This window comes from Eschrichtius robustus, chromosome 2 (genome assembly GCF_028021215.1).
Source record: "Eschrichtius robustus isolate mEscRob2 chromosome 2, mEscRob2.pri, whole genome shotgun sequence".
NCBI lineage: Eukaryota > Metazoa > Chordata > Mammalia > Artiodactyla > Eschrichtiidae > Eschrichtius > Eschrichtius robustus.
In genome coordinates this window covers 5,351,141-5,378,556 of record NC_090825.1, presented here as the reverse complement: position 1 = coordinate 5,378,556, position 27,416 = coordinate 5,351,141, and the positions used below count along the sequence as shown (strand labels likewise).

At 53.6% G+C, this 27,416-nt stretch overlaps 1 protein-coding gene across 2 annotated transcripts in view; it reads right to left on the bottom strand.

Annotated features, from left to right (window-relative positions):
• Positions 1–26,475, bottom strand: part of TENT4A (terminal nucleotidyltransferase 4A) — a 43,629-nt gene extending 17,154 nt beyond the window's left edge. For both annotated transcript variants that reach the window (XM_068535132.1, XM_068535133.1), the window contains exons 1-3: positions 25,722–26,475; positions 1,099–1,222; positions 239–285 (exon numbers count right to left, since the gene is read on the bottom strand). In XM_068535132.1, coding sequence (XP_068391233.1) covers positions 239–285; positions 1,099–1,222; positions 25,722–26,434 — 884 coding nt within the window. In that variant the 5' untranslated portion in view covers positions 26,435–26,475. The remainder of the gene's footprint in view (positions 1–238; positions 286–1,098; positions 1,223–25,721) is intronic.
• Between the last annotated feature and the right edge of the window lie 941 nt (positions 26,476–27,416).

The window sequence follows — 27,416 nt, the reverse complement described above, 5'->3', positions numbered from 1 at the left end:
CATTAAGTGCAAGAGGAAGAATGCAAAGCAGTCAATTATCAAAACGGTCATTAAATTTTTATTTCCTGCAATATCCCCTCTGGGCTCCACCGTCTCTTCCTTTCGCTCGCGTCTCTAGCCTTAGCTTTGAATGCAAGGAACCTACTTTAGCCTTGCCACACGTGCAGACACCCCCCACCCCCGCTATGCAGACCCAACCCTGGTCCTCCGCGCGCGCAGTGGCGCAGCTGGGCCTCACCTGGTGGGAAGATAGAGGCCCGTGCTGAAGCTGCCAAATATCTGCACCTGCAACAGAGAGCGAGCGCCTGAGACGCGGCCACGCGGACGGCCCTGCCCCGCCCCTTCTCCCGCCGCGCTGCCGCCGCCAGGGCCCAGCGGTCAGACAAACTCCTCTCGGTCTGTAAGGTAAACTCCAGCCCCAGAAAGGAGTCTTTTAACAACTCAGCACTAAAGGGCGTAACGGTTCCTGGCCTCACCCACAGCCCGCAAAGCCGGGGCCTGTTGAGAGCCGGTTTCAAGCCCGCGGAAGGCGCAGGGCAGGGCTCTGTCCCAGGGCACCAAAGTGCAGAGCCGAAAGTGCCCCGTGTGTCACTGTGCACAGGAGGGGAAGCCCGGGGCTGGCCCGAGGGCCGTCTCCCGCTGCCCCGCGCTCCAAGTGCCCACGGACCGCATCTCAACGCACACGCGTTCGCTCTCTGGAACAGTGGTGTGTAGTTTCACAAAACGGAACACACGCTGCGATGGGTGATGCAGGGAAGAGGTAAAGCTTCTAATCTTAAGGTAAACTTAAACCAGGAAAAATAACCACACTGTTCCAAAAAGGAACTCCCTCGGGCCAATGGCCCTCACACTTGAAGGTGTCAGAGCCACCCAAGCTCGGCAGAGATCCCACCCGGGCAGGCCCAGCGTTTCTGACTGGGCGGGGCAGGGCGCGTGCGTCTCTAACCAGCTCCTCGGTAAGGGCGGCCACCCATCCCAGGACCCCCTGGAACCTGGAAGCATGGCCTCCGCCACGTCTGCACAGACCCACAGACACAGGCGGCCACAGGGTGCTGACATGAACTTGTAGCGACACAGAAGTGCAAAGGGTATACCCACATCAGCCGTCGGCCAAAGATCTTTAACCACAGTTTCGATCCTTTTCACCACCTCTCTTCTCATGGCTGCTTCTTCAGGACAAGGGGACATGAAGTTATAAAAGTCAATTATTTCCTCATGAAGTCTAGCAGACAAAAGAGAAACACACTAGAGTTACAATTAAACTTAACCACACTTCTCATTCTGCTATTAGATCAGCATGACACTAAAATATATTTCTGGCCACTTAAAATCCAGTTTCTTGTTTCCTCTGAAAGTATATAATGAAATGAACACTCTGTGGTGGATGAAATTCCACGGTACGGTTCAGCACCACAGAGTAACACGAGCGAATTTTGTTGATATAAATATCAAAACTTTCAATTGGCATTTAAAGGCTTATTCAAAAGAAACATTTCAGGGACTTTACATGAACGAACTGAGAGAACTCCATCCGTGAAAGACGGAGGGTGATCCCAACTGAGGCAGCGCAGGGAAACCCAGTGGGTTTCTCACCCTGTCCGGGCTGTGCTCTGCGCCCACGGGCACCCTCACGAAAGGGTCTGAGACAGGCCAGGAAGACACGTGTCCTCGGCAGCCTGGCGGCCCCAAGTCTCAACAGCCAGGTCTGCCCGGCCCACCAGCGGACAACACCCTAGACCCAGCACGCAGGGCCCACGACCACGTCTCTCGGGCAGAAAGCCCCACTCAACTCAGCACTGGAGCGTCCCCCCTCAAGACTCCCGCAAGGAGGCCAGCCCCAAGGTGTGCGGGACACGCGTCAGTCGGCCCTCTCTCCCTCTCGGTCTTTCCTAACAAAGGTCTAGAAAGCAGTGGTTTCAGGAGAAAGGAGCGGGCGCCGAAAGCCGCCTCACACCCCTGCCCCAAACCTCACGTCCCCGCCAGTCCCTGGCGGTGGCAACGGGAGCCAAGTCTCAGCCAAGGATCTGGGCCGCAGACCCAGGAAGGAAAGACAGGTCACCCTCAGGTACTTTTAGGGATTTAAAGACCGGCAAGCAAGTAACCCAATCCTAGGAATTACGTCAAGTCAAATCTAGCTGCTTCCATTCTAGGTTTGATTATTAGCTAGGAAAAGAGAAGACAAAATGAAATTTGTTCAACAATACTATCACATTAGCTCAACAGCTAGCAAGACAGTCCACCCGACAGCAGACAATACTTAACAAGACCTTCCAGTGCCAAGCGACAAAGGTAAGGACAGGACGTCTAACATCTCACCTTCCCTCAGCTCTTGCTTAAGGCCAGCCTCACTCTCTCACCCTCAGGACTGCCACCCCCACTACTCATTGAAGTGACCATCCTAACACTCAGTTTAAAAGCCACTCGAAGCCACTGACAGCACACACGGGACACACACAGGAAATAAACGCTCGACAGGCTTGTTCACGGTGCATCTGCAAGGTCAGTGAGGCCATCACTGATTGGAGTCCTGACGTTATCACGTTTAATTTTTTTTTTTAAATCATGCAAAACTTCACCCCAAGCATGCTGCTGATTCAGCCACGAGTCCCGTTTTTAGTAAACCCAAAAAGGCAGAAAGTCATGCAACATTAAAATGCAGTAATTTTTCCAAAATATCTACCCAACTCCACGATTTATCAGGTAGAGCTTCTAACATCTCAACAACCACCCAGAGCCAACTACATCCTAAGCCTTTAACCGCATCTCTTCCAGCAGCTCAGCAGGCACGTCACGTCAGCAGGGTGGCCCATGGTTCCCAGCGCTCGGCAATGTCGTCAGCAGGACCAGATGTGTCAGGTTAGTGACCACACCGGGGACCTCCCCCTGTTAACAAGTGACAGTAACGCTGTCAGGAGACAGCACAGGGCTCCTCGGGACAACAGCACGTGCCACTGGATCAGCCGTCACCTCGCTGAGCAGTCAGTCCATCAAAGCACTGAGAGCACACGCTCTCCTGCAGCTCAGCGCTGTTCTGGTAACACCAGGAGTAGAGAAGTATAGAGACGTCAAATAAGGATATGGGCCTAGAGCACCTAAGCAACTGGCCCAGAGACACAGAAGAAGAACAGCAAACCTGGCGTGGCAAAATCCTATCCACACCCCACAAATGTAACACGTTAAAGCATCTAGGAAACAGGCCATTCCGATTTGCCAAAATGTCACTGCCAGGCTGCGCCTGCAGGGTGGCGAGAACTGTCACATATGAAGGAGCAACACGCGAAGTCACCCGTCAGCTTCCCAGGAGGCCCGTCCCCAGGCCCGGGAGGCACAGACACCGCCCAGGGTGACAGTGTCCGTCGTCAGGTGCCTGCTGACGTGCCTGTCACAGAGCAGGGCGCCCCTTCCCCGCCACCGGCAAGCACGCCTCCCCTCCCGATCCAGGAGAGATGAGTAACGAGGCCGAGGCGCGCCCACGTCCCAGAGCGGAGCGCCGGCGGAGCACACGCCTCCTGGTTTCAGCGCTGGGTTCCGGCGGCAAGAGACACTAACGAAACGCCTAGCTGAAATTCGTATTAAACTGCATCTAAAAATTGGCAATGGCTGTAACAAATATTAGGAAGAGGATTTTTGCTTTGCCTTCTGGGAACGGAAGGGATCCTGCTGCGGCCTGGCTGGACAGCGCGGCTCTGGCCCAGCCCCTGCAGGCTCTTCCTCGAGGCAAGCAGGGACCGGCGAGGCACTGCGTGACCGCTGGGGCCGCCTGAGGACCACGTGGCTCTGGAGGGTGGTGCACCATCGGTGCAGCAGAAAGGCACGAGAAGGTCTAACAACCATCGTGAGGCGCAGGCAGATTCAGAGAGCCCTGCAGCTGCCTCCTCCAGCTCAGGCTCTTGGTGGAAGGAACGCTGAGAGGAGAGGGGAAGCACGAGGGCTGGGAGGGGTGGGGCAGGCAGTGCAGCTGTGGGTCAGGGCAGCCCAACAGAGCCTGCAGGCGGGAGAAGCAGCGCCCCGCCCTCCGCCCGGCGTGGTGACCGCCTGCAGCCTGGCTCTGACCGGGGAAGGTGACCTCCGGGAGCAAAGGCCTGATCTCAGCGCCCCAACAGCGCTCGCTCGTGGTGAGCATTCAACCAATATGTGAGGGATGAATCAAGTTTCGATAAAATGCATTTTTTGCTTATGACTTTGTCACTTAAGATCTTCCTTCCCTGTACAATGTCATCAAAAATCAACATCCAAGAAATAGTTTACCCCTGTACCGGATAACTTGATTTGTTAGCAGAAATGACTTAAATGGTCAACTGTCCTTTTAAAAAAATGTAAACAGTGCTAAATAAAAGAGCTGGGATTATTTATTCAGTACCACATTACAAGTAGTTTCATCACTTTAAGAAATGACCTATGATGGTCAGGACAACACACCCTCACACTAAGTGCCAGCGACCACGTGTGCAGCCACTGCTTCCGACACTGAACATACACACGCATTCGGTTCTCCAAAGTGCTTTGCTGAATTATGCCACAAAAGTTTTGATCTTTTCTACTTGAAAACGAGGACAGTTACTCTTCTCACATATCAGAACGTCAGAGGAATCTCACAGCTGACAAGACGTCTACATAAAACCACACCCAAGTCTCCTCCATGGCTCACAATTTAGTCACCGCATCTCCTAGAACTCACGTCACCCCACTAGCTTTCAGTCTCCAAATCTTCCAAGGAAATTTCTGTGCTGTGACCATCACGGAAAAATTCCTCTATCATGGGTCAGAGAGGTGGTATGTCAAAACCAGCAGGAACGACGATCACCTGGAGGGCCCAGGCCACTTAAGAGGCCAGGGACCATCTGATCCTGCAGATGCAGGTGACCGCAGGCCCCAGCGGAAGGCCCTGGGGAGACCTTCTCGGAGGGTTTCCTAAGGGGAGAGCTCCCACAGCCCTTTCCCCTTCCCCTTCCCTAGTCCCAGCGAGTTGGCCTGCGGCCGGCCTCCAGAACCGTGATCCCCGCAAGGCTGAGAAAGGCAGCAGAGGGAGAAGGTGGGCTGGTCCCCTGGGATCAGGCCACCATCACTCTGTTACTTTCGCTCTTTGTAGCCAAACCTAATCCTGACACAGTAGTGGAAAAACAATGAAGTTAGATTCCTGCCTTGTTCTACATTTGAAAACATAACACAGATGCAGAGTTAAACTACTAAATGAAAACATCAAATAGAAGAAGTCAGGGGAAAAAAGCAAGGGGAACCATCAGCTATCTCGAACTTGAAGGAGGCCTTTCCAGACTCCAACACAAAAATGACAATCACAACGCAAAGACTGAGAGAGTCAAATAATTACCAAGAAATTCTAACAAGAATCATGCGGAGTGTAAACAAATTAAAAAGCAAATGTCAAGTGCACATGTCAGAAGCAGGAAGGACTTGTTCAGAAAGACCAGGCCTCTCTCGGACTGGACCTCACGCTCTCGGATCAGCTGACAACGCACCTCAAGGCTAAAGAAAGGCATCCCTCGCTGAGCCCGGAACCCCACGCCTGGACACCTGGGCTCCAGACCCACACATACACGCTCGCAGCAGGGCCGTGGGTCAGGACGGGGCGCCGTCCGCCCACTGAGAAGAGCAAGGGGAGGCTCCGTGACAGAGAGGTGACAGACACACCCCGCGTGCACCTAACTCAGGAGAAGGTCTAAGAGGCCCGCGTGCCAGGGCGGCGGGTGACGGATGAGCTGGTGAGAGAGTGGCCACCTCCTACTCTACACTCGGGCGCTGCTGGGATTTTGGGTTTTTACAAGAATGTACTCATCATATGTATAAATTTAAAAGGGAAAAGGAGAAAAAATGATACATTTTAGAGGGAAAACAACTGCCCGAGAGGATGCTCATTACACCACTGATTATATTTAACACTTGGAAACAACAAAACATTAAATACAACACAAAAAAAGTCAACTGTACTTCTAGATGACAAGATTACTTGTAATTTTTTTATTCTTTTTGCTTGTATTCATTTCCTAATTTTAATTAGGAATACTGATCGCTTAATTTAAAGAAAAAAGAACATCAAGTCGGTCAGGCTTCTAAGCCCTGACGCCACCCTTCCCATCCCGCCCCTAACCAGCAGCGAGGTTTCCAAGTCCCTCGGTTTACTGGTGCCAGCACCTCTGCCAGGCCCTAAAATCCACGCGGAGTGGGGTGGCACAGGCTAGCGATGCTGCCCGCCGAGGGCAAGGTGGGAGGGGCCCAGCCGTCCCCCAGCACAGGCTGCGGACAGGACTCCTGTGAGCACACACCGTTCTGCAAGTGGCTACCGGGCACCTGAGGCATGGCTGCTGCGACTGAGGGCCTCAGGTTGTAGCTTTACTTCATTCAGTCCCAAGAGCCACGTGGGGCTGGCGGCTGCAGCTCCCTGGGCTCCACCCCGACGGCTGAGCGACGCGACGCTCAGCACAGGCAGAGCAGGCGGCCCCAGGACCACATGCCCTCTCTGGGATCCTCACTCCTTCCATCCTGCTAGGCGCCACCGTCCGGGAATGAGGGGCGGCACCCCCAGGGGGCACAGGCCTCGCCCAGGGGCCTGGGGAGAGTGCACCCTGCCCACGCGCCTTCCAACGGGAGACAAGGGATAAAAACACGCCCTGGTCCGGGGGCTCTCAAAGGTTCTCTAAGTAAACGTTTTAGAATCTTAGGGCTAAATGTGGACAAATAAGAGCCTTGTCTGTCAAAACTAAGCATTATAGTTCTTGATATAATTTAAACACATACTCACTGCTCCATTTACGAAACTAGGATTTAAGAGCCTGACAAGATGTTAGTAACAATGGTGCCTGATTAGAGCATTTTCCAAAGTAACTGATGTAACTGGAATTGAGCAAGACGATTCTTTCATCATCACGAAAACGTACTCTTTTTTCCTTAACATTTCAACATGTCTAAGATTGGGATGCATCTTTCCATCAATGGCTGAGCATTAAATCAATGCAAAGTTAAATATTTCTCTTTCTTCATGGTACATTCCATAACGGTGCATCTCTTTAGATTGGCTGATCTGTAGGAAGTTGTCCAGATGAAGTTTATATTGGGCTGGCCAAAAAGTTCGTTCAGTTAATGAATATGTTGTTCAATAAAGTTCTTGGTGAAAATGAAAAAGGCGTCTCTTAGTTTTACTTAAAACCGAACGAACGTTTTGGCCAACCCAATATTTCTGCCCCGCAGAAAAAGACAACTTTGAATGGGTTGGGTTTTTGCAAGTAATAGCACCTCAAATCCAAAGAAATACGGGAGTCAGAAGCTGACCGCAAGGCGTCTTGTGGGGAGAGGGCAGCAAGAGCGACAGAGAGGACCCACTTTGCAGCCACGAGGCCGAGAACGAACGCTGGAAACCTCCGCGCAACGCAGCCCTCATCCTAAGCTGAGGACCCGAGTGCCCGCGCCACCGTGGGCCCTAAAGGGATAAGGCCCGCAAGGAGCGGTGCTCTGGACGGCTTTGTGTGGCGGCAGCTTGAGCCTCTTAAGTGGTCTCATCAGGTGGGGCACGGTGGGAAAGGTCTGCTGTCTGTGTGCAAAAGGAACCCTGCAGGCAGCGGAAGCAGGAAAGCGCAGCACGCCTAATGCCTTGTCTCTGAGCAGTGGATTCGGAGACACTCCAGCCTTGGCTACTGGCCCATACAGACCACACGCAACTCCGAGAGTCAATCTGGAAGAATCTCAAATTGATACAACGCAGCGGAGCAAGCCCTGAACTGATTCCCTTCCTGGCTATTTTAAGAAAGATGAAAATGGTGAGACCAGAGTTTTCGGTGCATTTCAGTTTTCATCATGAAACTACTGGAAAACAAACTTCTGAACATTATTAACAAGCATGCTTTTAATCTAGATATTAGAAAATAAAGTTCACTGAAAAATGAAAAAAGACATTTCTCATTTACAATTGCTCTCTTGTAAGAGGCCAAACCCACTCAAAAGGTAATGACTGACTTTTCAATTTTTAGTACATGTCCCAGATTAATTTTTGCTTCTGGTCCCAAATTATCAAGATCAGCAATGTTTCCGTATCTATCTCAGCAGCTGGTATACGGTTGGTTGCTGTAAACATTTATGAAATCCAATTCAATGAGCTTTTTTAAAGAGCAAAAGATGGATTATTAAGTTAGAGAACCAAACTATCTAATTTCATAGCTAATAAAGCTATTCATGAAAAGAGAAGACCCATTTCAGGAGGATGACTTTCGATTTTAGAAGTTGGGCTGGCAGGGTTGCAGGGTTCCCGACTCTGTCTAAATCTGAACCGAAGCCAGGGAAGGCTGGCTGGTTCTGAAGCGCGGGCCCCGGGGAAGTGGCGCCCACCCCCGGTTTTTCCCTGCCTTCTCACGTGGGAGCCTCGGTGCCCAGCCCCACGCAAAGCTGCTCCTTCTCCCATTCCCAGCCCAGCGCAACCTGCAAGTTGTTCCACGGTGACATCTCTGTACACAAACAAGGAGGACAGGCAGACGCACCACAGCAGGTGAGAGACACAATGACACAAGGGGCCAGAAGCGAGGACAATGAAGTACACTTAAAATAAAACAGCGTGGACAGAAAAGGGGCAAAGCTAACAGGCCAAGCAGTTACTGATGCGGGTCTGCAAGGGGGAAGCACAGAGGGTTGCCTGTTCCCCTAGATCTGAAATCCCCGCAGCTTTTTCTAAGGAAAGCCACGGTCAGAGGTCAGATTTCATTCACTGCTTTAAGGAACAGAAAAGCCAGATGAATGAAGGCAGCCTCCTCCAATGTGGTCGCGAGACCTGTCAGCACCCAATCCTGTCAGTCAGAGCTGTGCTCTCAAGTATTAACTCATCCAACTTTCCCAGCCCACTGTCCCCAGGGCCCCGCCCTACTGCTGACCGTGAGTCACTCTTCCCTTCCACACCCTCCAGGAACCTGCTCAACTCCAAGTGCTTGTGGAAAACCAGGCTTTTTGATTACAATGTAAAATGCCACAGAAAACACTAGAAACTCACTTCAACTGTTAATTTATTCTCTCCCTCTCCCACTCCTTCCAAGTCTTCTTAAAACCCTCAAAAGCCTTAAAAAGCCAGTGGTTTCTCAGAAATTGGAGCTCCCTCCCCTCAGCTCCACAATGTTCACTGTCTGCATTTTTGCCAAAAACAATGGCTTGGGGAAAGTATTTGGAGTTCACTACTGGAGTTTTACGGTAGATTTTCAAGCCCCCGTGGATGCACTTACACTAAGACAGCGGAGTCCGAGCGCCCCGGCGGCCCAGACGTCCCGAGTTAGCAGCTGCCTCTCCACCCGCTGCAAAGAAGGGCTGCTGGGCAGCGACCAGTGAGACCTGCAGCGAGTGACTGAATCACTTCTATTTTGGGGATGGACGATCCTTTTTAAAACTCCCATTTCCTGACACAGTTAATGAGCTAATTATAAATCATTTTATTTATCTTTAATTGTTACAGGCCAATTAATGTCTGTACCACTATTTAGAAAGTCTTGAATCAGCCCTTCAAAGGTTGTTTATAATCTAAGCTCAAAAGTGTGAGGAAGCCGACTGAAACTGCAAAGCAGAAAGCCTGTGTGTTTCTAGAGCGTTCCTTCCTGTTGCTGAGCCAGCGCTCCCATCAGCCCGCCCGCGGGATCTGCACCTCTGCCTCTCTCCGCTGCCGCAGCGCCCCACCTGTGCACAGCTCCTTCTCTAGCGGGAGAGCCTCTGAAGAGCCTCTAAAATGTTAACGGGAGAGGGAGGCCCTCAGAGAAGCTGCTGCACAGGGAAGGGCCTGAGAGCTGAGCGACAGACAGGAGGAGGGCTGGGGCCCCAGCCCTGCTGCTCCGGGCCCAGGCCACGGCCAGCCCAGGAAAGAAAGGGCTCAGACCCACAAAGAGCCAGGACAGCTGGAGCAACCTAGAGGGAAGCAGCCCACTCACGTGGCACGTCCTCAACCCATCATGGGCAAGAACGACCAGTGGGCCTCAGCCTCCCAACGCTGGTGTCCTACGGAACCCACAGTGCACTCCGGGACCCCCAATCTGGAGGAGCTCACGGCCGGGAGGGCCGCTGGGGCAGGGGGGTGCCAAGAAGGCGCTTGGCTGGGCCCCATGCACTGCTTCAGCCCACCGGCCACGCGGCCTCGCCGGGCAGCCACAGCACAGACCCCTGCAGGCCACGGTGCTCGGAGGGAACCGCCAAGTCTGAAAGCAGGATGGCCCGGCCTTGCTCGCTAGCTCCAGTAGCTGGATCATTTTTTAGATGAAAACAGCTATATCCTCTGTCGTAGTTTCCAGAGATGCTTACCCTCGTGAAGGTGAGCTGGATAACCTTCTGGGAAGCAGTATGCGTAAGAGCCTGAAAAGATGACTGCCCTGAGATATTACACAACACCACCCACATTACCAGCGTTTTCGTTAGTCTCCCAAATAGTCCCTGAGGCAAGTATTAGTCAATATTTTCTCCATTTTACAGATTTTAAGAAAACTATTCATTAGACAGATGGTAAATGGTCCAAGATTCCACGACCAGGACTCAAACCCAGAGCTGTGCAACTCTCGATCTTGACGTTCAGCCACAGGGCTGTGAAGCCACACTCAGGAAGTGGCCCAACGTACAGAAACATGCAGAAATATGCACTATGGGCTGTTTACAAAAAGTGAAAAGTTGTAAACATCTCTGCCTAGTTATTTAGGAAATAATATACATCAATTCCATCTTTAAAAATTGTTTAAAAGAGCTTTTTAAGACAGGAAGAATCACTTATCTAGAGTTAGATTTAAACAAACATACAAAAATGACACATCTGTGACACATTTAAAGTAACATTAAAATAACAGAGAGACATATGCTCTGTTAAGAACAGGAAAGTGTTAACAACAGGAAAATTATGGGTAATTTCCTTTCTGTATTTTCCAAGTTTCTTCAGTAAGTACTTTATTGCTTTTATAATCATAGCCAAGAAAAAGTGTCATCATGTCAGCTTTACTGACACTGACTTTATTCCAAAGATCAAAGAGCAGACATCGCTGTGCTTAAGTCTTCTTTGAGACTGGCTGCCTTTGGCCTTTACATTAAGGCCAAACCCACGTGGGCTTTCCCTTCTGGCTCGGCCCATGCCCGGCATCCTGGGGGCCAAGGACACTACTCGTGTGACTCTGCTCAGCTCCAAGGTCCAGCAAGGCTAAAGGTCCCTTCACCCCTAAAGTTCTGGTTCTAGTGCCACCCCAAGTCACTGGTTTAGCATACACCCCCGCCAAAAGACAGGGCTCCTGAAAAAGCTACCCTACAACCCCAGAAAAACCTCTGCAGATGTAGATGATTGAACCCAGAGACCTGTGAGGAAGGGGGTGTTCTCTCAAGTACCCCAACCCTCTCTGGCCACACCACACCAGGGGCAGCTAACAGGCTTCCCCACCGTCCCAGCGCCCATCGACGGCACTGCTGTCAGAGAGCTGTGTTGAGTAGGATTCTGAGGCTATTTTCAGACTTAGAAACTTAAAATTCATCAGTGATACTATCCCACCAGTATTCTTACGACGATGATAAGTAACTGACACGCACCACCTGCCTGCTCTGTCCAGTCAGCATAGGACACACTTCACGAGCATGATCCTGAGAACCACCACCACCTCCCGTTTTACAGGTGCTCAGAGGCTGGACAACCAGCCTGGGCCTCACGCCTGCCGTGAAGCTTCCTGGCACGGAGCTCTACAGTGTGTCTCTGCTCACACTGCTCCAAGCGCTCCCCGGAGCGTCCACACCCCACCGACTGCCCCCTCCCATCTGCCTCCTGCAGCCGGCCGGGGCCTCAGCTCCACTTCCCCGGCGCTGGCTGCGCCCTCCCTGGCCCTGACCCCTCAGCGGTGATGCTAGGGGACGCGAGACGTGCGCAGCCTCTCCCCGAGACACTGTCCTGGCGGGACAAGTCATCCCAATGACCCTCAGGGCAGGAGAGCCCAAGTGTGTAACGCACCTGACGGAGGGCATGCCAATCACCTTCCACATCACCAAGAGTGGCAAAGCACTCGTTAAGCCTGTGTCCAGCTCCATGCGGCCTGCAGATGTGACCAGAGTGGGCGCTCGTCACCGCCAGGCGCCAGTGCGCATGGCCACACGAAAGCCAGGTCTCCCCACACGCCCGAGTGTCAGCATATCTGAGCGTCTGCTGTAATTAAAACTACTTAACTTCCCTGTATCCAATATTTGCATATGTATCAAAGTTTGATTTACAGTATCAGAAAAATAAAAACATAACTTCTAATTATCAAATGTTTACTTCTCATTCAATCAGCAGGAATGTCTCCATCCAGTGTAAAGGAGGAAGTAAATCATTGGTACCAATTCTGCTCAGCACGAACTAGGCATGTCTACCTCTTCAAGTCTCAGGAGACAGGCTCCAGGGTTCTGGCTCAAGATGGCAGGAAGAGCACACATCAACCTCCCAAGACCCCACCATGATGACCAGAAAAAAATGTTAAGAAAAAGGACAACACAACAGCGCTGGAAAACTAGCAAAAATAGAAAGGCAGGGAGGAAGGGAGGGCAAAGCACAGAACTTAACGGATCCAAAGGTTTAGGTCCATACTGAAGTACAGAAAGCAGATGCAAGTCATCATCGTACAGTTATTTACTGCCAACCCACGATGGAGCAGGTGCTGCTCTGACACAGGCTATAGAGTGAGCAAGACAAAATCAGCAGGTCCCTCATGCTCGCTGAATTGGGTTAGGGGCACGGAGAAGGGAGCAAAGTAAATAACCAAAATCAACCCCAAGTATAAGCACACTATGCAGAGATTCCAAATGGTGGCCACGGCTGCCTTTATGGCTACTTTATATCGTGTGGTCAGGGACGGCCTCCCAAAGAGCTGATACTGGAGCCAAGACAGAAGGGCAAGAAGCAGCCAGATGTGCAAAGATCAGGGGACGAACCTGGAGGCCCTGAGAGGAAGTCAGCAGGGCCTAGAGGACAGGGGGAGCCTGAGTCTGACACACCAGCAGTGAGGGTCTTCTGTTCCCTGGGCTAACTTCAGAGCAGACGACACCAGGCTTCTGAGGACCCCGAGGCCATGAAAGGACTGGGCCCCATGAGCTGGGCCCTAAGTGGCCGAACTAATTCAGGGAACAGACGTCAGGTCCCCAACAAGGTGGCCCATGGACTCGCCCCAAGACTCGACTCTCCACCTGGGGGCCGACGGGTCCCAGAGGGTCGGCCAAAGACACAGCAGCCTCTCAAACCTGCAGCCTAGCCTGAGAGGGAAAGTTCTAGGGGAGGTCGGAGGGCTCAGAACACCCTCAGGTCGCATCAGCAGAGATGGCAACCCACGAACATGGCACAGCAAACAAAGAGGAAGAGAAAGGGGCCCAGAACATCATGAGGACAAGGACCCCAGTGTGGGAGGAGAGGCCAGCCGGGATCAGGAAAACCCACTCCCACGCCTCGTGCTACAGAAAACCTCGGTGAGAACGTGGCTGTAAACACAGGGTGAAAAGAAGGCAAGGAGCTGCAGGAGAGGACAGGGAAGCCGCCGTGCCAACACCTGAGAAGGGCCCGTTTAAGGAAGACGGACAGAGAGGAAAAGAAAGCGAGTCAAGCCGTCCACGTGGAAAAGGTGGAAGATGAAACCAGGGCCACGCCGAAGGCCCGACAGGGGACCAGCCCCTAAAGGCAAGGCAGAGCCCGGCCTGCGGGTGGAAGGGCAGCTGCGGTCCAGGAAGGGCTGATGCAGGGCCAACGCGGCAGAGACGACCAGGTGGGGACGAGAGGAAGGCGCGGCCAGGCGGGCATCCAGGAGAAACCACCTCCCTGAAGCGGGATCAGTGTTGCCCCAGATCTCTGACAACATTTGCAGCCAGAGACGTTGGGGAGCACGCCAAGGTCATGAAGCGGGGACCCCATGCTCTAGGCACCCGGCAGGCTTCGGGGAACACGGAGCCCACGAGCTCTCCCGTACAAACTCGACTCGCGACACGCAGCACAGATGGAATACAGCAGGGCCGCGTGGACCCATGGAGCGCGCTGAGGGCTACCAGGCCGGGCCGGTCAGAGTGGAGTGAAGGGCCGTGCACAGAGCCCATCCCACAGTGGGGCCGGGCAGTACGGCCCCCGGAGCCCTGCAGAAGATGTCCACCAGAACGTGGAAAGCTGCGGGAGTCCCGGTGAGAGCCTGGCGCACAGCATGAAGTCTATGCAAAGAGAGAGCCCAGACTAATCGACTGCAAACTGTGGTGTTCAGGGCCAAGGCAGGATGGCAGAATCCGCTACAAAACCCTGCGGGACCCTCAGCTGCTCTGGGCTTCAGTCTCCTCATGTGAAACATGAGGATGCTGATGGCGCCCCCTCACGTGGCATTGTCAGGAGGATTAATGAATACAGACAAAGTATTTAGAATGGGGTCTAGCACTCAGTAAGAGCTCAACAAATGGTAGTGATCATAATTGCAGAACAAAATACAAATGCCTAACTCATGGTGGCAGACAAACAACATAATGCAAATCAGGAGCTGGGAGGCTACATAAAGGGCTGTCTTAGTCTGCTTGGGCTGCTGTAAAGGGATACCACAGACTGGGCGCCTTAAACAACAGACATTTATGTGTCACGGTTCTGGAAGCTGGAAGTTCAAGATCCAGGCACCAGCAAGGCCGGGTTATGGGGAGGGCCCTCTTCCTGGCTCACAGACTGCCAACTTCTCAATGTGCCCTCACATGGTGGAGAGAGAACGAGTGAACTCTGTGATCTTTCTCATAAGGGCACTAATCCCATGATGAGGCCCCACCCATGACCTCATCTAAACCCATCACCTCCCAAAGGCCGCACCTCCTAATGCCACCACATTGCGGCTTCAACCTATGATCTGAGTGGAGACAACTCAGTCCATAGCAAGGGCTAACATCGCTACCCTACATGGCAGCAGACAAACTGAAGTGATTTCATTAAAACTTTAACTTTTCTTTGCACTTAGCCACATAAGGTTTTTAATCTTCTTTATATTCTTAGTCTCAGCAACATCTCTTAGAAACTATTATTTCTTTTGGAAGTTGAACATTACTTTCGCTTTCACGGAAAATTAATAATTTAGCAAATTGTATTTAAGGAGAACATAAATTGTAATAGAAGTATTTCTGTTGATCAATGCATGTGTCTGTCCATACGGGGCTTAGAGAGATGTCTACAATGGCAGTCACCTAATGGGTCCGTGGTTATTTCTGGGTGGTGGGGTTGACTGATTTTTAAAGCTTTCTGCTTTTTACCAAAAAATACACACAAATCTGTTTTATAAAAACAATACCATTATTTAAAAATCAGCATAAAGCACAGTCCGAATCAGTCTCTCATTTTAAAGCAACGAGCAAACAGAACCATAGAGGCACGGTGTCACGCACAGCCGTGCTGTCACCGGTTCGTAAAGGAGCCACTGGAGAGCCGCAGGGTGACAGACCAGGGCCTGCTGCTGGCTCTGCAGGAAGCTACTCAGATTCCTCTTGGGTCCATCTGCGGGGTGCCCGAGAGATGTACAGGGATGGGGCGGAGCTTCATGATGTCATCTGCTACCCCTCCTGAGAAGCCAGTAGTCATTTCTCTTGACCTAGAGACTGGAACTCAACGTAAGCAAGTGTTTTCTTCCGATTGTTATTCCTCTTTGGACAATCCCCTCTTTGCTCCGAGGGTCCAGCAGTTAAGAAGACGGCCTGTGGCATCAGACTGCCTGGGCTCCCACGCCAGCTCTGCACCTATGGGCAGTGTGAGCCTCACGCCCTCTCCTACACCACCCTCTCCTACACAGTAAGGAGGCAAGACCCTCTCCCTCTCCTGGGAGGGGCGAGGGCTCAGTAGGGCCAGTGATGATTAATACCATGACAAGTACTGAGGACCACTTGCCTGATGGGAGCAAAGGAAAAGCGGAAGCACCCAGCTGCTACGGAACGCTCCGGAACACTGAGCCGTCTTCCCAGCCCAGCTTTTTACTTACTTCCTACGGGCTTACTCTGATCCTAAGAGGCCCTTTTTACTCTTACCAACCTTGCAAGCTTCCTTTCATTCCAGGCCTTAGCCTGTGACTATTCTCACAGGTCCCCATTCTTTGGCATTTGGTCTCAGTTCTATACTCTTATTTCTATCCATCATCTTGTACTTAGGTTTAGTTCGTCTGTCTCTTGTGAGGCAGTCTTCGAGAGACACCGACTCTTTAGACAGACTCCTCACCCACGTTTTTACAGGAGATAACTTGTAACAATACTTCAGAATTTCTTTGCATTTCACAAGCCATGCAACGTACCCTCTTTTCTATTTCAGTCATTTCAGAGTTATACTTCAATTTTTTGATCTGTTTGCTTACGTTTAGAAAAGACGCCAGTAACCAAAATCCTCCTTACTGCGTGGCGCTAAGGCCCCCTCCCCCCCGCCAGTTCACCAAGTTCCTGCTTCTGGCTCTTTCTCTCGGGGCACCAACCCCTTCCTGGGAGGCAGCAATGAACACAGGGGCTTTTCTGTCAAGCAGGCCTGCGCTGAGGCGCCCGTTCTTTTATCTTCTGGTTGCACCCTGGGCGAGACGCTTCTTCATCTACCAAGACTTAAAACGAGTTACTGTCCGGGGGATATTGGGAGAAAGCAGGATCTGCAGCGAAGGCAGCGCCTGACACCAAGGAGGCAGTCGGCAAACGCTCGCCAGTCCTGCTTCTCGGCCTTTCCACTGTCTTCCAGAAAAAAACACAAGCCAACAATTCATCAGATGCTTCGTTTTTCATAAAGTGTAACTTCTAAGAATAACCCAGACGGCAGGAGCCCTGCTGCCTCCACCACGACTGCCCCCAAGCAGCTTCGGACGTCTGGGGGAAGCAGGAACTCCTTGTACTACAGCAGCAGGATGGGCTTCTGGTCCCCGGGGCCTCCCCCAGTGCTCCCCCACCCACCTCCCGCATCTCTGTCATTGGTCATCTGACCGGCAAAGTCCTTATGGGAGGACCTGGGCCCCCTCCCCCAGTCCGCTCTCTCTAGGAAGGCAGAAAAGCAAATGGCCCTCGGCAGACACACGAAAGCCAGGTCTGCAGAGCAAGCTGCTAGTTTCCAGCCCCGCGTCTTGGGGACGGCTCCTTCATTTAAGGAACTTCGTTTAAGTTCTTCGTTTAAGAACTGTTTGCAGCTCCGCAATGTCAGAGCTAGACTGACATTTCCACATGCAGCACCTTTGGCCAGATCACATCAGCCTGTCTAGGCTTTGCTCTTCTGTCTCCAAAACAAGAGAAACACTACCCGTTTCATGGGCCTGCTCTGAGGACTCCGGGAGGAACCTGGTGCAGGACAGCCGACCCCGTGCTGGAGTCCCTGCGCCCTGCTGCTGCTGCCCAAGGACACTGCTCGGTGGCAAGAGGCCGGATTACGTCATTAGCCCGTGTGCAGAGGTGCAGAGAACCACCACCTGCCTGCTGGACCAGACACCCCGAGCCATAGGAACCCATTTTATGCTTCATGTGCTACTGAAACAGCAGCCCTCTGAAAAGGATTTATACTAGAAACGCAGAAACACAATTTCTGGAGCTTTCCAGTGGCAACTTGCTGAGTAGCACAGCTTTTGCTGCTGTTTGAGTTTGGATTTATTTAGGCAGCAGTTACCGAATCAAGTAAGGAATCTGTGTTCCACGTAAGGAATGTAAAGTTACTGCAGTTCGGTGCTGTCCAAACATAAGACCATTTAAATTTCAACTAAAATTAAAAACACTTAAAATCCAGTTCCTCAATCCCCTCAGTCAAGCGCTCAGTGGCCACACGTGGCCGGTGACTACTACACTGGGCAGCACGGAACTAGAGCCCCCCATCCTCACAGAACGTTCCACAGATGGTGCTGCTCTAGTTCTGACCTTCCGAGGCCCTCACTTTTGCTTCCTGCACTATACACAGAACATGTGCTAAAAGCTGCAAAGAGCTCAGAGAAATAGCATAACATCCACTCCTTCCACTCTGCACAGAACAAGACCAAAATCCCAAACAACTCTAAGCAAGTTACACAGGGCAGCACACACATACCTGATAAATACATCAGGAAAAACCTGAAAGCTCTGGGAAGACAAGATTCTTACTTAAATACCTAGAGGACACATGACTCAGGCATTGTTTAAATTTTTAAAAATAGAAAAGTTTGTCTTGGCTCAAAAGGAGAAAGCATTTCCACGCATCAGGTGGGTCTGTCTCCAGCTGTGCCCGCTGCCTGCCCTGAAGACACCAACTCCAAGTCTTCAGCAGTCTCTCCAAGAGAAAAGTTTTGGCCTGAGAGGGAAAGTTGTCTATATCTGGTTGGCAACAAGAAGTTTGGTTTCCATTTCTTTCGAGAAGAGAGGAGAAAAGGAAAGGAGCAGCCCTCCTAATTCCCCCACCTGACCACTCACACAGCGAGCCCATGTCCCCTTTCTCTAATAAGCCCTGCGAGGGCAATGGGGCAGGCCCTGCTCCACAGGTGGGACGCTGAGGCTCAGAAGTCAGAACCCTCGATGGAGCCAGCCATGCCCAGACCCGGGAGCCAGGGTACCCGAGATGCAGGCTAGCCAGCAAGCTCAAGGCCTCGCATATGCTTCCCGATGCTAACGGGACGGAAGAAAAAAAACACACAAATAGTTTGATTTTTCATCTCCCTTTAACTACTAGCATTCTAGCCATTCCTTCAGATTCCCAGGATTCCAGAAACGTTAAGATCACCTGAAATCTCTTTCAAACATGAAAAGATATAAACTACCTACATCCACATGTTATCACTTAGGAAATTAACTCTGATCTCAAACCACAGAGAGCTTAAATGATTGTGCGGAGCAGCTGATTTGGGAATTAAAAAAGAGCACAAGCCCACCATAAAAAGACATGGTACTGATAATCAAAGCCGCTCCCCACCATGGGGAACCTCAGAGCCCTCAGTCAAGTCCACCCTGTCAGTGCAGAGAAGGACAAACTTCTGCGCCGAGCCTCGCAGGCCAGGGCGGGGCCCAGCCTCCGTCCCCTCCCACCAGCAAAGGGAACACAGGCTTCCGAAGCCCAGGCCACGTGCGAACAGGTGACAGGATGCTCGCCAGGTACCAAGTTTTCTAACTTTTCATGTCAGGTATTAATTTTATAGCAAGAAAAAGACCAGGTGGAACTAAATGGAGATGCCTTTCTAACGGAGAACAGAATTTTTGTTGAATGTTTTGTTTTTACATTCTGTCACAAGGCATAAAACTGATTTAACCACTCTCTTCAGGAAGGCAGGCAGATACACTGCAAGAGATTTTACTTCATTCTGCATTTAAATAACTTCAGAGTTGGCAATCAAGTCTGCAGAAATTCGAAGACAAACAGCGAAAGTTATTTTTAGCATTGGGTTTATTTAAACTCTGCAGACCGGCCACACCTCACTTGCTCCTCTAAGCTGCCCGAGTCCTTCTCTCTTCCTTCCTTCCTTTCATTCACTCACTCACCAGACACTTACTCAGCAGCGGCTCGGTGCACGCTTGGCACTGGGAATGCAGGCTAGGACGCAGCCCATCTTCCCCCGAAGAGACCCAGGAGAGCAGGGGTCAGTTTTTAAAGCGTAGTAGTGACTCCACAGGAAGAGACAGAGCTCTGAGGCGGGGCTTCTGGGCAAGACACCACTCCCATTAACCTGCGCTGCAGGACAAGCGGTGCAGGGTCTTCTGCAAAGCAAGGATGCACTGCGGGGATCCACTGTACTCAGACTCCGGAGGAGGCAACTTGGGTGAGTCACTGACCTCCCTCCCCCAGCACAGGAACGGCACCTTTCCTAAGCTGACCAGTGCAGGACACCTCACAAACTGGACTTTTCAATCACTGTAACTTCCGTATGTTCATCCACATGGCTTTCACATAACCTCTTCTCAGATGACATATTTTAAGAACAGTCCACGTGCGAAAGGCACAGAAAGGCACTCACAGCTATGATCACTCTGGCTGTCCCTGAGTTCAGGGGTGAAAACCAAGCCAGAGGACAGACAATCTGCAAGAGTCATCGTGATGGGCTGGAGTCCAGTCAAAGGAGAGAAGTGTTGGAAAAGAAAAACACAACCTGTGTTCCCACAGCACAGAAGTCTACGTACGAGAGAACACCTGCACAGGCAGCAGGCAGCCCCCAGAAGATTCCGTACCCTGACCCCCGGCACCTGCGGCCGTGATGAAATTGTCACTGCTCCTGTGATTATGCTGTATGATGACTACGTGCCCTAAACACAGACAGTCACGTGGGTGGACCTGACCCAACTCCATGAGCCCTTAACGCAGAAGGCTTCCTTCAGCTGGCAGAGCCATCTAGCGATTCAAAGCCCTGTGGTGGGGTTTGAAGATGGAAGGGCCTCGAGCCAAAGGATGCAGGTGGCTTAAAGGAGCTGAGAGAGGCCCCAGCGGGCAGCCAGCAAGAAATCAGGGACCTCAGTCCTATAACTGGAAGGAATGGAATCATGCCAACAACAGGAATGAGCTCGCAGGAGGACCCTGAGCCCCGGCAGAGAACACAGCGGGCAGCCCCGAGACTTCAGCCAGCGGAGTCCCTGCGCAGAGAACCCAGCCCCCAGCGCCAACCTCTGACCCCCAGAACCTGTGAGACATCAATGAGTGCTGTTGTAAAGCCACTGAGCCCGTGGACATTTGTTACACAGCAGCAGCAAACCAGTGCAGCATGGAAATCCTAGCATAAGACATTTCATTTTCAGTGCAAATCCCAAGCCGTCGGGGAGAGGCACCTGTGAGCACCTCACTGGGAGGCTCGTTCGTACTGGGGGCAGATGTCTGGGGCACCTGTCTCGATTACCGAGACCACCCACCTGCCCTTCCTCGGGTGCCACACCCACTCAGCAGCCTTCTGAGAGAAGAAATCCCTGACAAGCTGACCAGAGTCTTCTAGGCAGGCCTCTGCACAGCTGTGCTGGCCAGTGGCAATTTCCAGGTGACGCTGCGGCTTATGACAACCTCCTGTGACTCCAGTGAGTGAGATTCAGTCACCCCTCCCCGGCGAGCCTGCCTTCTGGCTGTACCATCAAAGTCAAGTTTCTGAATCTGAACATCACAGGCTTTTGTTTGTTTGTTGACTACAACCCTCTTCTACTTCACAACCAAAAACCCAAATCTTAAGCCATAATGACCTAACCACGGCACACAAAGCCTTATTTTCCAAGGATGACTGTTATCCCTCCTTCTATTTACACGAATCCATTTAAAATGGGGGCCAAAATTTCATATTAAACAGAGACCAAAAGAAGATCTGAGACTTTACTTTGAAAAACAGATCTTAAATTCTGAAAATCCTGTTTACTTTAAAACACTTAAAAATACTTTCAGGAGCAATTAAGTCACAACCACGTGGCACGTCTAAGCGGCAGCAATGGCATTGCCTTGGCACTGCTTTTCCATCCAGAGCTCACAGCAGCAGGACGTCCGCTTTATCCCACCCTGACCTCCACAGCAGGAGCAGTCAGGAGGCCATTTTCTACAAGATCATTTGAGGGCCCACTTTTCAGAGGACTCCTAATATCCTGACCCTCCACTTCCAGAGCTCCGTCCCGCCCCTCCTCCTCCTCCTCCTCCTCCTCCTCCTCCTCGGCAGCCCTGTGCTAGCTTTGCCCGTCCTTGTTTACCAGCACCCAGGCATCACTTTCCCCGACTGTCACAGCCAGCATCTTGTGCTGGATTTTCAATTTCACTTTGCAGAGAGACTGGCCGTGGCGCGAGGGGCAGGGACAAGGACGCAACTTTCCCGCAGGGAGGAGTGTCCGAGTGGGAGCTAATTTCATGAACGGTCAGTGCAGCAGCAAACTCGTGCCCAGCGCGTCACCCTCGGGGCCTCCAAGGATGAACACTCAGAAAACAAGGCCCACGTGTGCCACCATCTCACAATAACCATTCCTGTGCATCCCCGGATGTTTACAGGAAGAGATGAGAATGAGACAAAGGCAACAAGAGTGGTGACAGCCATGGTCCATGGCGGGTCCTGCTAGACCTTCACCTGTGCCCTCCCACTGGTCCCCTAAGGACGAGCCGTGGGAGGCCATTCGTTGGACTGTAGGTAGTGCCACGTCAGGCTGGGGGCACAGAGGGAGAGAAGGGATCCTGAATCTTCTCCAGGCACTGACTCGGGAGAAAGGAGAAAAGAGAACATGCGTGGAGTCAGAAAGAACCCAGGCCGGGGCCCGGCGGGGCACGCTGGCCACTCCTCTGAAACAACATCTGTCGGCTTCTCACAAACTTCAGGCTAAGTGAATTTTCTTTGAGGGAACAGAGGATGTTAAAAAAATGAAATACTGTCAAGGGCCCCGCAGGGAGGGTGCTGCATGTGACCCTGCACACTGCGGGCAGGCCTGAGAGGACAAACGCTGAACGCAAGCCAGGGCAGGGCCCGGACTGCAGGCGTCCGCCAGGGCGCTGGGTCCTCTCCCATTCCAGGATCTCCCTCCTGGGGGTCTACAGGGCACCAGGAAGGATGCGGCAGAGTATCTGAGGTCCACGCGCCCACTCTCACTTATGCAGGACTTCTCTTTACCTTTCAACTGGGAAGGTTTCTGAAGCTGTTGAGACTGACCCAGGCAAAGTCACAAAGTACTGCTGGGTCAGGAGACAAGGGCCGGAGAAAGTGGCGGCAGCCAGAGGCCAGGACACATGCTCAGGGTCAGCCTCGAGACTGAGAGCTCAACCAAGGAAACAGACTAAGAACCAGAACCAGCGGCAGCTCCACAACAAGAATCTGGCCTTCTCCGCTCCGAAGGTTCTCGCACTAATTCCTGCCCACTGTCACCTGCCTTCTCTTCGTCTTACTCAAGGATGAAAACAGGTTGGTCATCTTACAAGGCGGCCACCAGGCAAAGTTCCCAAGGGCAGAAACCTCCCCAAGAAAGAAGGGATGGTGCCAGCTGCCACATGGGCCACCAGGCAAAGGCCCAATGGGGCTCAGCTGACGCTACTCACACTCCCACCCGCCAGCAACCGCTTACCCTTTCTTGAGGACTGCAGACACTGTCTTTCCAGAAATGCTGTCCTGAGACTAGATGGGCTGAGCAACTTCTCATCAACAAGCTTCTTTTCTGCCGGCTGGCCTAGGATCTCTTATTTCAGTTCTTTCCCTTTCTAAGCCACAAGTGAGAGACCTTCTGGGGGCCTTCCTCATCACTCTGGGTAAGCTGGTAGCCTGGAGCAAGTTCCAGACACAGCTATTTCTCGATACCAAAAAGTTAGCTGGAGAAGCCCGGCGGGCCCCGTGGAGATGTCTGCTCACGAAGGACGCCTCCCTCCGGTGCACTCTTCCTCCGCTCCGCCCTCCTAGGTGGGCAGTCCGCTAGGATTCAGAGCAGCGAAGCAAGCGCAGGGTACTCACCCTTCCAGGCACGTGACAGGCAGTCCCAGCAGGCTGCTCCTCGAGGCAGGGACGGCAGAGAGTGGACAGGCCCAGGGCCACCCATAGAGGCGGTATGTTCCCGGCCACGCCGGGAACAGTCCAAGGGGGGCAAGAATGCGTGATGACCACCTCGGGGTTCGTGAGCAACCTCACTAGAGATGACAACCGGCCACGTGACGGTGAGGAGGACAGGCAGAGAGAGACTGAACAGGCAGGGCTCATGGGCCCTAGGTGCGGGCACCCCGGACTCAGGTTTCCAAGTCAGGATCCTGAGGCTGTCTCCCCCATGCCGACCCCTCCCCCAGGTCCCAGGGCAGCTCCTGGCAGGTGGTAGGCTCATTTATTAAGGAAAGCGATAGCAACCTAGGTACTGAGGCTTACTAGAAACTATGGATGAGGAAACAGCTTCCAGAGCCTGAGCAGTTTGAACAAGGACATCACACTGGCACTGCTACCACCTCATGAGAGGAAGAAGCAGGACTCCAGACAGTCTGGGCCCAAAAATGCTCTACAAGCAAAGACCACGTGCCTTCTGTTTTCCAAGTGCTAAAACAGAGAGTCAATTCCAGTTACAAGACAGGCTGGAAACCTACAGGTCCCCCGAAGAACTTTTACGTTTAACGCCATACATCAAGAAACTGTGTCCGGGACTTCCCTGGTGGCGCAGTGGTTAAGAATCCGCCTGCCAATGCAGAGGACATGGGTTCGAGCCCTGGTCGGGGAAGATCCCACGTGCCGCGGAGCAACTAAGCCCGTGCGCCACCAACTACTGAGCCTGCGCTCTAGAGCCCGCGAGTCACAACTACTGCGCCCGCATGCTGCAACTACTGAAGCCCATGCGTCTAGAGCCCATGCTCCGCAACAAGAGAAGCCACGGCAATGAGAAGCCCGTGCACCGCAATGAAGAGTAGCCCCCGCTCGCCGCAACTAGAGAAAGCCTGTGTGCAGCAACGAAGACCCAACGCAGCCCAAAAAATAAATAAATGAAAGGAAGAAAGGAAGAAACTGTCCCCACCACCTCTTCTTAGAAAGTTCTACAAGTAAGAACTGGAGAAAGAGAGGGAAGAGGAGTCTGGGCTCCTCCTTGGGGCTGAGCGCATGCTCAAGGCTTCAAGGAACTTAAGAAAGTAATGCTTCCAACCCACACCAGGTGAAACGAGTTGCAGAACGCAGCTGTTACTGGGTATCATACACTCTCTAAAGTAGTATCAACTTAAGTGTTTTACAATACACTTCAAACCAGAATAAATAGACCTATGAAGAGAAAAAGTTACTTGAAGAGATAATTTCAACACCTAGCAATTGAGGGATTTCTAAGCTTCTAATGTTTTCCAACCCTAACACCCAGGAAAATCATTAGGTGCCCTTTAAGTCAGCATGAGATCGTACAAGGAGAGTTTATGATTTAAGTCCTGAAATGCCAACATAAAACCTACATACAGATATCTTGTTTCCAGGTGCTCAGAAAAGCACAGGAAGGTAAGAGGGCTGGGTAAGTAGCGCTCACACCTGAGCAGCGTCACCTGGGACTGCTCCAACACAACACACACCCACCTTTTTTACCAGTCTTTGCGTCTGTAATTGCACTAGCCCTAAAAGGAACTTCTAATCCCCTTTAGGCTGATGTGGAAATACATAAAACAGAAGTGACGCTTTCCAGAGAATAAGTATTTGCTACAAACCTTACTTTCTTTGAATGCAACTAACTTGTTTTAAAAAAAAAAAAAAAACAACAACCTGCAGATAATGCTATTTGTCACTTTCGGCACAAAATTAAACCGTAACATTGAAACCCACTCCCGAAAATGTCATTTCTAAATTCGCTGTTGGTTAAATTGTATCGCTACCAAAAATCTAATCCTCTTTCAAATGGATTTCCGCTGAGAAACAAAGTTACATTTAACCAATATTTACCTGCCACTTAATTCAAATTCCTGGCAATACTATAATCCTCTGCAAGGTAACATAAAACTCCACACCTATTTGCACCCGACTTTGACAAAAGGTCCCTAACCTGTCGGGGTGGGGTGGGAGGAGACGGAGAGAAAGTTAGGCGACCTCCTTTCCAGTTTCGCCAGGGAGAAAATGAAAACATCCGCACAAATCGGTCTCAACGGTCCCTTTCCTGCACTGATAGTGCAAGAATCCGGACATTTCACTCGTTTGTTAAGAGGAGTTTAAAATGGAAATAACAACAACCTCCCAGGGAGTCGGACGATGGCCTCCAACATCCATCCTCCAAATAAGACGGGAGCCTGGATGGGGACCTCCGAGCTCCCGCGGCGCTGCCCGGGGAGCCCCGCGGCGGGGTGGCGCGCCCGGCCGGGCCGGGATCCCCACGGGAGGGCGCCACCCCCCCGCCCCCCTCCCCGGTCCCCGCGCCGCGCCATGCGCACTCACCCTTGGATACCCGGGCTGTAAGCGCGGCTCTTCCACGGCGTGCCGGGCCGCGGCGCCTGGGGCCCGGGGCCGCCCCCTCCGCTCAGCGCGGCCGCGCGGCTGCCAGACAGCAGGTAGTTGAGGCCGTACGTGCTGGCCTTGTTCTCGCGTTTCCGGCGGCCCGGGTGGAACTGGTGCTGCAGCGGGGAGCCGGCGGGCGCGGGGCCGCGCGGCCCGGGGTGCCCGTTGGCCGCGCCGGGGCCGCTCGAAGGACCGTCGGCGAAGTGGAAGAAGGCGCCGCCGCGGCCTCCTCCCGCCCGGCCGAGCGAGGCGCTGCTGGAGGACGACGAGGAGCAGCCGGGGCTCTCCGTGCCCGACTCGGCGTTGGACGAGGACGACGACGACGACGACAGAGACGGCGACTTGTGCAGGCGCCGGGCGCCCTCAGCCGCGGGCCCAAGCGCCGTCAGCAGCGCGGGGGGCAGCGCGGCGGGGCCCGGCGCGGGCGGCGGGGGCGACGCGGCGGGCAACGCGGGCCCCGCCAGGCCGCCGCCACCCAGCCCGGCCGTCCCCGCCGCGGCTGCCGTGTCCAGTGCGGGCGAGTTGAGGCAGAAGTAGGACGCGAAGCCCGAGCCGCCGCGGCCCACGCCCTGCGAGGTCTCCCAGATCTGCATCCACAGGGCATTGGCCGGCCCCTTCTGCTCGGGCTGGATCCAGGCCACGCGCGGATCCATCCACGCGCCGCCCCGCGGGCCCGCGCGCCCGTCCGCCCCGGCCCCGCCCCCGCCGCGCCCCGAGCCCCGGCCGCGCCGCGCACGGACGGACGGACGGGCCGCGCGCGGCCGGGCGGACGGACGGGCGGGCGGGCCTGCGCCGCGGCTCAGGCCGGCTCGCGGCGGCGGCTCCCGTCGGGGTCCCGGCTCGCGGCCGCCTGGCGGGGCCCGGGCAGGCCGCGGCGGGCTGCTCAGGCCTGTCGGGCTCCCTTCACGCGGCGCGGGGCGGGCGCGGGGGCCGCGGCGGCGGCGGCGTTCCACTCGGGCCGGCGGGAGAGGCCATCGGAGGGGGCGGGAGGCAGGGCCGAGGGGGCGGGCCCAGGCGCCGCGCAGCCCGGGACCCGCGGGAGGGCCGCCGCCGTGCGCCGGGCCCTCGGTCACGCTCGCGCCGCTCACTCCGCGCTCCTGCAGCGGCGGCGGCGGCGGCGAAAAGACACTCTCGGCGGCGACAGGGCGCGGGGGAAGGAGGGGGCGCCGCCGCCTCCGCTCCAATGAGGGGCGGGGAGGGAGCCGGGCGGGGGGTGGTGGGGAGGAAGCGCGGCCTCCCTTGCCGGGGCCGGGACGCCAGTGCGCACGCGCGGCCGATTTCAAATCCTCACTAGACACCGCCGCCTTGGTTACCGCGCCTGCGTACTGGGGTTCTCCTCGGCGAGGCCCTGGGGGGGCAGGGGGGGCACCGCGTCGGAAGGATACGCGACAGGGAGGGGCTGGAGGGGGGCGGCGGCGGCGGCAGTTTCGTGGGCCTTTCTAGACCAAACTGGGCTGCGGTGGGGCACGGAGAAGCCTCGAGGCGGCGCGCCGCCCTCGGCGCGGCCGACAGCCCCACCTCCCTCCGTCGCGCGCAGGCTGAGGCGTGGAGACATGCGCGCTGGCCCTGGAGTACCGGCAGCCGCCTAGCCGCGCCGCGCGTGCGCAGGGACGCAAGGAGGCTGCCGGTGGACGT